Genomic DNA, 14,666 nt, shown 5'->3' with positions numbered 1-14,666 from the left:
GACAGGACAAACAGTACCTCTGGCTATGACGTTCATCTTGCAACTTTTAAAATAATCTGGGAGCTTTTTCAGGAGTATTTTAAAATCTGATTGCACACCTTTTGATGTTAGTAAATATAAACACATCTTATTCAGCAGTTTTCTTTACTGTGATGGAAATCTGGTTTTTGGACATCTGCATTTGTTTGCTTTATGTATAAACACAAATAAAGAACAGGAACAAGAGGGCGTTGTACTTCAAACACAGAGCCGGTTGTAGGAGGTGTTTGGTAGGAGTGTTGGGAAACAAAATATTGTTATAAAAAAATTATAGGCTTAATTGACGGTATGGTATATGATCTGTAGCACATACCTAGTTCATTTCCTGCCACAATGGAGTAGAAGATGGTTTGATCGATAGCAGCAGCGAGAATAGTCCCCACCAGGGTGCCAAATGGAGCCAGCTCACTAACTAGAGGAAACCTGGAAATAAAACATAAAACACAGATCATAAGACAGACGGTATTAAGAGTTGAGGAATCAATTAAGCTGCATATTCCAATATCACATGCACAGTAACATGTACATAAACAGGGTTAAGATGAATACAAAGGTTGTCATAGAAGCAACAGTATATCTACGTACATTATAAGAAAGAACACAATGTTTGGAATAATTTTAAACTGATTAAGTCGGGATTGATTTCAATTGTTAAATTCTCACTTAGCGTATGAAAAACTTTCAGTATTCAGTATTAGTTACTGTGATTGTGTTAACGTTTACCAATTTAACCATTTTGTATAATAATTTATAATATCTTCGAAACAACTATCTGCCAGAGGCATAGCTTTAGCCCAGAAGTGAGGTTTAGTGGTTTTTAAATTCTGTATGTTTCCATTTATTAGCAAAAATATTTCTCTTTCCTCTTAATAATTCATTGTGAGAGCAGTCTTGTTGTCAAGTAGTGTATTTTTTAAATCAGCTTTGAATAGATATACATATTTATACATACTAATTTTAGCATCTCAATAAATTGTGAAACAACAGCGACTTATTGTTCCAAAGATTTTGTTTTGCTTAGCCCTTTTGCCTTTTACTGTTCACTTTAACTTTACTCTAGTCTCCAGATAACAAAACAGCACATTCTTTTTTCCGCTCTGGTAAATGAATAAGTAAATAATTTTCCTCTCAGGGAGCACAGTGTAGTTTGGGAAAAAAAATGACTAATAAATGAATAATCCATAACTGCTTAAACTCCGATATTAACTACATAGTGAGGATAAGAACACTGAAAAAGGCTAACGCCGGGTTTGTATCTAAGTGTGGCCATAAGGAGAGAGTGGAGCTATGAAGCAAAGCTCACTTTTTTGCCCAGCCTTGGGTTCGACTCTCAACTACGGTCGGGAGCTTTGGGTAGTGACCGCAAGAATGAGATTGAAGATTTAAGGAGCTGAGATGATGTTTCTCTGCAGGGTGGCTGGTCTCACTGTACGTGATGAAGTGAGGAGTTCAGCTGTTCAAGAAAACCTCTGTATTGAGCTGCTGCTCCTTTGTATTTAGTGGAATCAGCCGAGGTTGTTTGAGCTCTTAGGGAGGATGCCCCCTGACTGTTTTCTTTTGGTAGGGGTTTTGGAAACGACCCACTGCGAGAGGACACCAGGGCAGACCCTGAAAATGATGGGAGAATTAAATCTTTCAGCTTTCCTGAGAATGCTAGGGTTTTCACCAGGAGGGAGTAGGAGGAAGTTGTTGGGGTAAGGCATGTTTAAGCTGCTCTGGTCAGGGTTTAAGCAATTGTGGCTGGAACCCTGACTATGAGAAGCTGCTTAAACATGAAATAGAAAGGAGAAAACTCTTTTGTCTTCAACGTCATTATTTCGTTTTCTCGTTATTCATTATTGTTTTGATATTAAGATGTTCTTTAAGCAGGTTTGAGCAAATTCCTTTTCACCCAAAATGTTACTGCCACACAGACTATTTTATTATCAGATTAAAAAAGAAAATCCAAACAAAAGATGTGATAGTAAATGTAGCACGAATTGTTCTGTCAACAGATTTGAATATGTTTTCCCCTTGATAAGTGAGACTTTGTAACAGCTAATGACTATGCTTGACTATCAGGCGTACAAGTGGGTAATCATATCCAGCAGATATGACTGTCACAACTCTCCAAAGAAATGACTGCCGCCATAAATAGCAGGGAACCCTGTCTTGGCAGTGTGTTGGCAAGGGCTGATTTAAGATGATAATGTCATCTCACTGTGACACCCCTCTTGTGATACTGTGACTGCTTTCCCACTTCTCATCTCTGCATATGAGGTGTGTGCATGTTTGTGCATGCATGGTATGGCTTCTTTTGCAGTTTTCATTTAAATTTTCATGTGACTATTATTCACAGCAGCAGTAAGAAATCTGTGACAACGTCGTGGGAGTAATACTCACTCCATAATCTGTGACAGTCAGATAACATTATCCAGTCAATGTCTGTGTTATGGGGGATGCTATCTTGGCAGTTTGAGCTCTTAACATGGACCGGGGGCGATTAGATGCCTCCGGTTCATGTTTATACTGTAACATCCTATTCAATGTTTTCACATCTCTAGTCTTTGCTGACCCCTCATTTCCAACACATATTACCACATGAATAATACAAATGCCCAAACAACGGAAAAATGTCAGGCAAAGTTTCCCTTCAGGGATGATTGTTATTTTATCGAGCAAGTCCCCCGTATATGTTCGCAGCTGTTAGAGGCTTCACAAGGATGATTGAATCAATTTCCCAGGGTGAAGATGAAGACTGGGAAGAACATGATTCACACAGAAACAGAAAAGTGAAAGGATAAGCATGTGTTGAAACAATAAATGACACTGTCTTTGCTGTTCACTGGAGTAAAACCACACACTCAGTAACTTTTTAGACAGTTGGCAGGGAGAACACTCACTATAGAATATGTGTTTACCTCTCTCAAAGTTTCAGAGGCAAACAGTACCATATTGAAAGACATTAGAGGAAAAAAGATCTGTCTAACAATCCCGGGGGGGGAACAGTTAGTGTCTAAACAATCCCCAAGGACATCTTGTGTTGAGAATAATTCTGGAAAATTCGAGCCATTCTCATGGTCAGAGGGTGATATAACATACCATCCTGAAAGATAATATTGTTGAGAGTGTGGTGCAGTGAACTGAACTGCATGTGCTCACAATCAATTTCCCTCTAGGTGTACTGTTGGCCTGCCACTGAATAATTGCTGTCTCTGTGGCATCCAGGAGCATTAAGCCTCACCATGCTCCACAGTGACGGGAACCAATTCATTAATGTGGCCTTCACATAAGTAGATTACCCGTTTGGCTCAGGAACAGGCCGACACAAACACAGAGGCAAGCCCTAGCACAATGGGAGCACGGTGAGGTGCAGCGCAGCTCAACATGTGACTCTAAATCAGTCACATACAGGTGAGTGTACCATTCATTGGAACCAAGGGTGACACAATGACTGTCACTTAATGTATGTGCCTGCACTTTTAATACACTTTTCAGCAATCTAATGTCTGTTCTGGAGATTAACAGCCCAGAGGTGGGGGTGTCATTGGCCAGATGAGACTGTTGATGAGACCAACAAATATCTTGCTGCTAAGCGGCTGTGGTTGAGAGACTAATGCAAGTGTGTGTAATGTGTGTGTATGATAAATGTTTTTGAGCACAGATTTAACTTGTGTGTGTGACTATTCAAGTTCCAGCTTTATAGGCCACTGCTTAAAAGGGCTGAGGCCTTTTGTTATTACTTGTACTTGTAAGTACGAGGAACAAGAAATAGAAATATCAGGGTGGATGTAGGTAATTTTATTGGATTTCTTTTCTTTATTTGGTCAACATATGAAACGGTTATGCAAGGAATCATCTTTGTCAACCCTACTGCTTTTATTGCCTCCTGTACCTGCATATACTTGAAATGTGTCAACATTTGATGCGAAGGCCAGGTAGTGTCAACCTCATGTTTAACATTTCTGAAGCCTGGAGCACGGTTTTCTGCTCACCCCATTCCTGACGCAGCCAAAAAAAACATGCAGCCAAAAAAAACAAATTCATCTAACAAATGGGCCTCATGCAAGAACATTTCTTATTGTTATCCTACACCAATTTTCTGTAAGATTTTGTCGTACAAGTGTTCCCCAAACTCTCTTAACAGCACAAACTTAAATTGCTCTTTTCAATCTTATTAACACCACCTGATCACAAGGAGCTTTGCACTCAGGAAATCATTATTATTATTATTATTATTATGATCATTATCATACTTAATGCCTCCAAATTGCTATATAGGGTGAATGGAGTGGAACAAGTCACTCATTCACAAAAATGTTGCCCAAGGGTAAAAAGAAAAACTTCACTCCTTCAGCAGACTAAACATAGCACACATAGTAAAGAGACTGACATCTAGTTAGATGCTAATGTGGCTTTATAAAGCAAACATTTTTGAAAGATTTCTGTAACCTATTTAAACTCTAATTTCATTCAGATTAAGGCGTTATGAGTGTTCTCCCTTGTGAAGAAAGGTAAACTGTCTGAACGTAACTTGTACAACGGATCTGGACAGAAATATGTAGTGTCGGCACATAAAATGTCATAGAGGAATGACAATCCAAACAGTATACTTGAGCACAAGCACTCTAATAATATCCGATAAATGGTGGGAGTTACGAGCTGGCTGATATACTGACACTTGAAGATACCAGAGAAGGTAAATAAGTTGTGTATTCAAGAGTCAAGTAGTAGACAAATTCAAAGAGTCAATTATCCATAATGCATCACCAGGTACTACTGAGCAGGGCCAACGCTACTTTTCATTCCTTTCAGATGAGGAAAAATAATAACCTTCCATCCAGAGAGAGAGAGAGAGAAAGAGAGAGGGAAAGAGAGAAAGAGAGTGAGAGAGAAAGAGAGATAAAGAGAAGGAGGAAGATGCTGACATGTCTTCAGGCAGCAGCAGAGAGTCCTGGTGTCAACATAAGAGAGGGTGAATGACACGCCACTGAGAAGCGCAATGGCACACAGGTGTCAGCGAGCACTCTGCCCCAGGGCCAATGGCAGAGTGATGCTTACGAGACAAGGCAGAGGCGTATAAACCTTGTTGTGTGCCACGGGGCCTCTGTTACCTCGTCGACTCTCTTTTTACCTTGCCTTCCCTCTCTATCCATGCATTGCATCACCAAGTGAACAAGCGGCGATGGACATGGCCAGAGATACATGGAGTGACCTTGATGTGTGCGAGAAGTCTCTGCTAAAGTCAGTGTTCTTCTGGTGGATGTGTAGATGCAGTGCTGAATAAAGATCTTGAACAACAGCAAAGGCAGACAAGAGTCATTTAACTGTAATGTGCTCACTAGCAAACATCATAAACAGTGTTCGAATGCCCATAAATATGTACATGCAAATGTGTTGCAGCACATTTCTGCCTGACTACTGATGGTGGTATTATACGGTACATTTCGTTCAGCAATTATGAATCCGCCTAATTCGATGACTGTTGAGGTGGATATGTGCTTTAGAGTTTGGAAGTTAGCTGTTATGTCACCCTGGTGTTAACTTGTTTGTTACTGCCTGGAAGCAAATTAGAAGAGTGACAAACAGAGACTCCTCTGACTTCAAATAAATTACAAAGAAGGAATGCGTTCCAGCTCCCTCGAACATAGGCAAAAAACATTGCTGTGACTCCAGAGCTCATGTTCTTTAATAAAGTGATTTTGACAGCAAAGGCAAAGTAAACTCAGTAACACAGCATGATTTTCACATTCAACAGCCTTTTGACCTGAATCTTATTATGGGGTTCAACATTTATTAGCTTATCTAACATTGAAAATGGCTCAATACTAGTATTGCATTTATTCACGACATCCCAGTTCCAGAGGTTGGAAACTGTATTGTATTGTAACAAGCTAAGCCAACATCTGTAAATGCTGTATCATGTGTACAGCAGTTTAAAAAATGCAAATCTACTCTTTGGGAAAATCACAAATATTACTTTTAATACCGTGTAACTGAGTTCTTAGAAATATTTATGTGCTCAATCACATTCTCTGCCCAATGTATTTTCCTTTTTTTCCCAACATTGCAGTCCATTCAAATTAGAGTTCACGGTGAGATAAAGACTGCACCACTCCTCATTTAATGTTATATTATCTTAGAGTTTGAGCTGTAGTGTGTTATTGACTGAAGAGTGAACTTTAAAGATAATAGGTTATGTATGGCAAGACCAAAGCAGGATGGAGAAGTGGAGGAGAGAAAAATAAACGAGAAACAGATAAAAAGAGCTATTACAAGATTCTAAAACCACTCAAGATATTCGAAAGGTTTTGGAAAATAGTGCAGGGTCTAACAGCCAGGGTATAACAAAGGCATTTTATTTGTCAAGAGTCAATCCTCTACCGAGAATATCCTTAAACTCCCCAACTTTGAACGCAACATTCACAATTGCACAGGGGCATAAAGGTTACTGCATTAGTGTTGCCTTTCAGAAAGTACAGATTAAATTGCTCTTCTCTCTCCTGGACAGAATTGCTAGTTCTCTCCGGGAACCATCACCTTATCGTGGTTGAGAGGTTTGTGTGTCCCTATGAACCTGAGGGCTGTGTTGTCTGGAGCTTTGTGCTCCTGGTAGGGTCTCCCATGGCAAAGTGGTCTCAGGTGAGAGGCCAGACAAAGAATGGCTCAAAAAACCTATGAGTGAACGAGGAAGAGATAGAGTGACCCTGCCTGGAGGAAGCCCGGGGCCCCTGTCTGGAGCCAGGCCCAGATGGAGGGCCCAGATGGAGGGCCCGTCAGCGAGCGCCTGGTGGCCGGGTTTGCCACGGAGCCCGGCCGGGCACAGCCCGAAAAAGCTACGTGGCACCTCTCTCTCCATCCCATGGGCCCACCACCTGTGGGAGGAACCGCTGGGGTCGGGTGCGCTGCCACATGGGTGGCAGTGAAGGTCAGGGGCCTCGACGGACCAGACCCGGGCGGCAGAGGCTGGCTCTGGGGACGTGGAATGTCACCTCTCTGTGGGGGAAGGAGCCGGAACTTGTGCAGGAGGTGGAGCGCTACCAGTTGGATCTGATGGGGCTTACCTCTATGCCTCGGCCATGTCTCGGTTCTGGAACCATACTACTGGATAGGGGTTGGACTCTTTTCTTCTCCAGAGTTGCCCAGGGTGTGAGGCGCTGGGCGGGTGTGGGGATACTCACAAGTCCCCGGCTGAGTGCCGCTACGTTGGAGTTTACCCCAGTCGATGAGAGGGTCGCCCTCCCTACGCCTGCGGGTTGTGGGGGGGTTTGTGCATATGCACCAAACAAGAGTTCGGAGTATCCGGCCTTCTTGGAGACCTTGGATGGAGTCCTGTATGGGGCTCCAGTGGGGGGCTCCATAGTTCTGCTGGGGGACTTCAACGTGCACGTGGGCAATGATGGAGATACATGGAGAGGCGTGATTGGGAGGAACGGCTTCCCTGATCTAAACGAGAGTGGTTGTCTGTTGTTGGACTTCTGTGCTAGTCATGGATTGTCTATAACAAACACCATGTTCGAACATAGGGATGCTCATAAGTGTACCTGGTACCAGAGCACCCTAGGCCGAAGGTCAATGGTCTCCTGGAAAGGAGAGTTCGGCCGATAGTCGAACCTCGGGTTGAAGAGGAACAATGCGGATTCCGTCCTGGTGGTGGAACAACGGATCAGATCTTCACTCTCGCAAGGATCCTGGAGGGAGCCTGGACGTATGCCCAACCGGTCTACATGTGCTTTGTGGATCTGGAGAAGGCGTATGACCGGGTCCCCCGGGAGATACTGTGGGAGGTACTGCGGGAGTATGGGGTGAGGGGGTCCCTTCTCAGGGCCATCCAATCTCTGTACGACCAAAGCGAGAGCTGTGTCCGGGTTCTCGGCAGTAAGTCAGACTCGTTTCAGGTAAGGGTTGGCCTCCGCCAGGGCTGCGCTTTGTCACCAATCCTGTTTGTAGTATTTATGGACAGGATATCAAGGCGTAGTCGGGGTGGGGAGGGGTTGCAGTTCGGTGGGCTGGAGATCTCATCGCTGCTTTTTGCAGATGATGTAGTCCTGATGGCATCATCGGCCTGTGACCTTCAGCACTCACTGGATCGGTTCGCAGCCGAGTGTGAAGCGGCTGGGATGAGGATCAGCACCTCTAAATCTGAGGCCATGGTTCTCAGCAGGAAACCGATGGAGTGCCTTCTCCAGGTAGGGAATGAGTCCTTACCCCAAGTGAAGGAGTTTAAATACCTTGGGGTCTTGTTCACGAGTGAAGGGACAATGGAGCGGGAGATTGGTCGTAGAATCGGTGCAGCGGGTGCGGTATTACATTCAATTTATCGCATCGTTGTGACGAAAAGAGAGCTGAGCCAGAAGGCAAAGCTCTCGATCTACCGGTCAGTTTTCGTTTCTACCCTCACCTATGGTCATGAAGGCTGGGTCATGACCGAAAGAACGAGATCCAGGGTACAAGCGGCCGAAATGGGTTTCCTCAGGAGGGTGGCTGGCGTCTCCCTTAGAGATAGGGTGAGAAGCACAGTCATCCGTGAGGAGCTCGGAGTAGAGCCGCTGCTCCTTCGCGTCGAAAGGAGCCAGTTGAGGTGGTTTGGGCATCTGGTAAGGATGCCCCCAGGGCGCCTCCCTAGGTGTTCCAGGCACGTCCAGCTGGGAGGAGGCCTTCGAGGAAGACCCAGGACTAGGTGGAGGGATTATATCTCCAACCTGCCCTGGGAACGCCTCATCCCCCAGTCGGATCTGGTTAATGTGGCTCGGGAAAGGGAAGTTTGGGGTCCCCTGCTGGAGCTGCTCCCCCCGCGACCCGATACCGGATAAGCGGACGAAGATGGATGGATGGACGAACTTATTTTGATAACTATAGTAGGAATTTCTTCTTTCATATATCAATCTCAATGGCCCTGTTAATAAAGTCGATGGGGGGCAATTTCAAAATCATTCTGCATCAAATGCTCATATAAAAGTGGATATTTTGTAATGCATTAAGTGTAAATTTCTCTTTCCAGCTTCCCATCATTGCACAGCCTATGCTAAATATGAAAGCCCTGCAGCTTTCAAACACAACATTATCCCTAGCTACTTCAATTCAAAACTATTATTACACGTTTTATCTATACCAATCAAGGCTTCTTCAAATTCCTAAAATTGTGTACAAAGGAACAATTCATCACCTCCAGCAAATGCTTTCAGTTAAACCAAATAAACGCTAGCAGATATAAGCACATGATATTTATGATCTGCTGACTCACACTTGGAGAGGATTCTGCAAAAAATGCTCTGGTGCTCACAAACCAAACATCTCAGAAATCCAACACCTCTGACATGAAGTAATGCTTTAGCAAGTATTCACATTACATCCTTGTGTTCTATAAAACAAGAAAAGAATATTTACAACCCCTCGTCTGATCATGTTCCTCCCTGAGCTCTTCCTCTGATCACTTATCTTGCCACACCAGACCCAGAGCTTCTTTTGTATTCACAGTGAGCCATTTCTCAGAGTTGAAAGAAAAAAAAGCGCTTCAATCAAAAGTATCTTCTAGAGGGCAAGATTGAAAACATTAGCAAAGCTGGAGAAACAACATTCACTGTGCAGCCAGACAGTGGTACCACTCTGTGCCAGCTTAGCCATGTCAGCCCACAGGACATCACTTCACATTTCATCCACTGGGTCATTTAGCACACAAGAGGCAACCTGGCCAGCAAATGTTTGGACATTGGTGGATGTGTTGTCCAAACTGGCTTAGCCATTGAGGCTTGCAATGTGATATCACGCGGTGCCATGTAGGTACTGATGCCATCCTGCATGTTTTACTGTCAAATTACTGCTCCTGCCCAAATGATCTGTTCCACCACACCAACACCTGGAGGTCTGACCCACAGAAAGACATTAGTACTACTAATGCTGCAGGGCATATCAGTCACATACATTGTGTGCTGGACTGGCTACCACAAATAACAGAAACCCCTTTTGAATGTTTCTAGTAAGGGTCCAGTCACATGTCTCTTATGTCATGTTCACATATTATGGAAAGGAATGGCAGAGATTGGACAAATTCTAATTTTAATAACTAGTGAGCAATCATGTTATCAAGGTGGTTGTATGATTACAGAGAAGGTCATGTTAGGATTAAAATACTGTGCATTGACAATACACACAATATCCATTATATTTTAAACAGCAGACTCTGGCTGATGTTCAGGCACTTCCATATTAGTAATTGCCCTGTCAGATATATCTAAAATCTGAGTTTTCCTGTCGTAATTATGACTTGGATATGGACGTGAATGCTTTTTACGAGTCGTAAAGTTGAATTTATGATAACTCTGATATGGCATTAATGTGGCATTAGGTGCATAGGTTGAGTGGTGCTTCCCCAAACCGTTTCATTTCAACTTTAGTTGGTCATTGGGTGATGTTCATAATAGTAGTTTTCAAGTACAAAAGAGCTCAGCACTTAAGCAATAATGCCATTTTTGTCCTATTGTATCAAACATGAATTATGTTCTTAAATCCCAGAGCAAAGTAGATAAACAGATAAACTATTTACAGTTACCTTTACTTTAGTATGTTCCCTAGTCCCCTCTTCTGTGTTCAGAGTCTGGTCAGCGGGTTCATTACTCATGCCTGCAGAGTAGCTCAATTTCTTTCAGTTCCTACTAGACTAAAGAGAGCTGCAATATTTTGCCCCGTTAACTGTTAAATGTGTTTGAGTAAAGTTATGTGTTTGTCATGGACATTGTGTTAATAAAACCCTTAAATTGCACTTTGTCCCTCACATTTCCTCTGTTGCTTATCATCCCTTGTACCGTTAACATTATTGGAATTATAGAGGAAGAATTATTTGAATGTCACAAAAATTCAAAAACCTCCAAAGACAAAAAACATAATTATACAGCTGCATGCACTGTTTTAGATAGTTTGCATCCATACATACTGTTTAAAGTCACTGGTAATTATCTGGAAAGTTCGCCTTTAATAATCGGTTGCACTGCTTTTCTTCCATGGCATTCAGCGCCGACCTTTTGCTGAAATGTGGGATGTGTGCCTTGAGTGTGACTCGGCAGCTGTTAGACAGCCAAGTGATGCCTGCCTACTTAGCAGAGACAAGTGAAAGGTCAGTGCATTCCTGGTGCTTAGAGGTTCAAGACTCAGGGCAGCAGATTCAAACCTGCGGCTGAAAATCAATCATGCCCTTCAGATCTATGATATCGCTCCGCACCTTTTAGCTGTGATTCAGAGGAGGAAAGATGGAATGATAGATAGATGGATACATAAAAAGAAATAGAGAGGACCGAGGTTGCTTTTTTGAATGTTTGCAGTGAGGCATGAAGGCAGTGTGCGGGAGAGCACATTGTAGGGTTTACAGCTAACACTTTACATGCCTGGCAATGAGCATAGATAATTAGGCAGTGAGCACCTCTATCACTTGTATACATGTCTGGCAAGACAAAAGTTGCAAGAAGGCTGCTAATAAAAGAGTTGTATGCTATGAAAGCATGTCATCTGCCAAATTATGTGAGAATTACAGCCTTGTCTTAATTGGAAATGAGTTGTGGATGGATTTGTTTCTCTAAAAATATGATTGCTATTTTCCTCCAGATGTCAGGAAGAGTTGATGGAGGGCACAGAGTTGAGATGTTGCCTCCTTTTAATTCCTAAATTAAAGGAGCAGCAGTGTTTTTTCTCTCTTCAATTTGATGAGTCATTTATTGCTTTTTGATTAGCGTCTAATGGTTGTGTAGTCCAATGTGGCTGGTATTTCAAGCTACATATGTCTACTTCAGGAACTGTGCAGCCGTTTGTGAGTCAGACCGCTGAGAACATTAAATCAATGGTCACACTGGGGTCAGACATCCACAGAAAATTTACACAGCTGTCTCCATGGTCTGTAAACGTCAAGAAACTGCAGGAAAGAGACATGCTGTATAACATTCCACAGTTTGAGCTATTGCCACTGACATACACATAAATGGCCAAGGGGAACACTGTCTAATGGAGAAATATGAAAATGCTATGTCTCAAAGCTGAGCAAAGTTGTATCTCTATTCCATACAAAAGGCACCTCTAAGAATATTTTTTTTATGTGCATGTGCATGTATGCATGGATGAGCAAAAAAAAATGCCTACACAGCTGTTTTAGCATACTGTCCCTTAAGCCGCGTAATTAGTGGGACAACATGTATAAGTAGTGACAGCATTTGTTGATTGTAGTAATACTCACTGTTGGCACTGTTTACTATGCTAACAATATAACGAAAAGCATCGCTCAATAATGGGCTGTGGTGCACTTCTCAGGATTGCCAGACTGCATATTAATGCCACAGGTATAGCACAACATCTGCGGTCTGTGACTACAGTGAACTAAATATTGGTGTGACATTTCACTCCCAAATGATATATAATGTTACTGAAGTAACATACAAACACCTACCTCTTATGATACACTATATGATGTACAGTATACTATATGAAAACATACTATACAAAAACACAGATGTGCTGTACATTTATTATTATGGACATGCACCTCCACGGAAGTGTGTTTTAATTAGGGATGTCCCGATCAGGTTTTTTTGCCCTCGAGTCCGAGTCCGAGTCATTTGATTTTGAGTATCTACCGATACCGAGTCCCGATCCGATACTTCTATAAAATATAAAAAAAGAATAAAGAAGAGCAAAAAAACAGATCCAGGATGTTCCTTATTTTTTATTTAATTCACCTTATTTTAACATTCAACAACTATGTTAACAGACAGAGCACTTCTGTTACATATCTCACAGTTTGCTATGGCAATGTTGTTGTCATCAACTTTATAATACCTCCAGACCGCAGACATACTCGCGCTTTCCGCTTCAAGCTGCTTCCGTGTTCTACTTTGCCGGCATTTAACCAATAGCGTCTCTGCAACAAAGTGATGTCATGCCGCATGCGTTGCTGTTTCTGTGTGGAGTCAAAAGGGTCTAACTCTGTGCCACCGCATAACTATAGATGTGTTAAAAAATAATGAGAATATATATACATATATATCCGAGTCCTGATCAGGAGGTAACGTCCGATTCCGATCGAGTCTGAAACCACGTGATCTGGCCCGATTTCCGATCACGTGATCGGATCTGGACATCCCTAGTTTTAATGAACTGCACTCAAAACAAAGAACTGTTTAGACCAAAAGAGGTTGATGTATTGTCTTACATAACTAACAGCCATTTAGTTAGACTAAGCACACAGCTTACACCAATCAAGTGTGGACTTTATACAGAGAAATGCACAAATCAAAGTGTCAGCACAGGCTCACAGAATCACACACACCCACACAGAAAGAAGTCTGAGGAGAAAACGAAGGGCTACTGACGGTACAGTGAGGAGAGAAGCAAAAGGAAGACATAAAGTGAGAAAGAAACTGACAGAGAGAGATAAAAGCTGAGAGGAAAGACTCTGGGGATGTTGGGGCTTGGGAGGGGGGGGGGGTGAAAGCAAGGAGAGCAAAATGACATACTCAGGAGCGGTGAGGCAAAAGTCTCATGTGATTTAGAGTAGATTTAGAAGGGGAAGTGCTGCAGGGGAGATAAGCAGCAAGTAAAACTGCTCAGACCACAGGTTTGTAACATCAGGCCAGAGAAAGAGGGGGGAGTTCAAAAAGTGGGACCATGTTTGATAACGGTTTACTCTCCTCATCTCCAGCCATACACACAGAGGAAAATAAATATTCATTTCCTTCCCATGTGCCCAGTGATAAAGACTTTCCCAAAGGGTTTGTGTCCGTGAGTTCCATGTAAATGATCCATTCACAGTGGTTTAATGATAAGGCTCCAAAATGTCCTCGCTCGTTTTAGACAAAGAAATATGTCATGCACATTAGCTATAATTAATTCACATATTCAATATAAAAAATATGAAAAAATATATATATATATATATATATATATATATATATATATATATAAAATATATATATATATAAAATATATATATATATATATATATATATATATATATATATATAAAAGCCATTAAATAATTACAAAATAAGTTAAACCTGCATTATGTGATCTTTGACTAGCAGTTCCATGATTACTTATCTTTAATGCATTAATACATCTATGCAACCTCATTAATACATGACCACAGTCCCATTGTGTTTTAATTAACGGGTAGATCCGCTCGGAATTTCTCCCTTGGCTGCATCAAACAATGACATCACATGACTAACTCTGCACAGGCAAGACAAGGCACAAGAAGACAACTGACAGAAAGGCATTAACAATAGATTAATGTAAAAGAAACACAAGGCAATATAAAAATATACACATAAAAAGGATTTTAAAAAGAGTAACTTTAAAAACAAAATAAAAAATAAGCTAAAATTGAATAAGACAAATCAAACGGTAGAAAGAAAATGACTGTGCTGTGCAAGGTATGAATACATCGTCCCAAGTTTAACTTAATGAAATGCAGTGGCAAACCTAACAGACATCCTAAGAAGTCCCAATTTAAAAGAAAAGAATTGGAGCAGATCTCAAGTTTGTTCCAGATATTTGGTGCATAAAAACTGAATGCTGCGTTTCTGTGTTTTGTTTTGTTTTGACTCTGGGGACAGTAAGCATACTTGTCCCAGGCGATCTATGAGGTCGATCATAAAACTTGGGAGGAG

At 41.9% G+C, this 14,666-nt stretch overlaps 1 protein-coding gene across 15 annotated transcripts in view; it reads right to left on the bottom strand.

Moving 5' to 3' along the window:
* LOC116055092 (protocadherin-15-like) overlaps positions 1-14,666 on the bottom strand; it is a 245,948-nt gene that overhangs the window by 36,489 nt on the left and 194,793 nt on the right. For all 15 annotated transcript variants that reach the window (XM_035991961.1, XM_035991960.1, XM_035991958.1 and 12 more), the window contains one exon: positions 353-462. In XM_035991961.1, the coding sequence (XP_035847854.1) occupies positions 353-462 (110 nt within the window). The remainder of the gene's footprint in view (positions 1-352; positions 463-14,666) is intronic.

This window comes from Sander lucioperca, chromosome 15, assembly GCF_008315115.2.
Source record: "Sander lucioperca isolate FBNREF2018 chromosome 15, SLUC_FBN_1.2, whole genome shotgun sequence".
Classification (NCBI taxonomy): domain Eukaryota; kingdom Metazoa; phylum Chordata; class Actinopteri; order Perciformes; family Percidae; genus Sander; species Sander lucioperca.
Note: the sequence above shows the minus strand (reverse complement) of the source record. Positions and strands in the feature narration are given on the sequence as shown.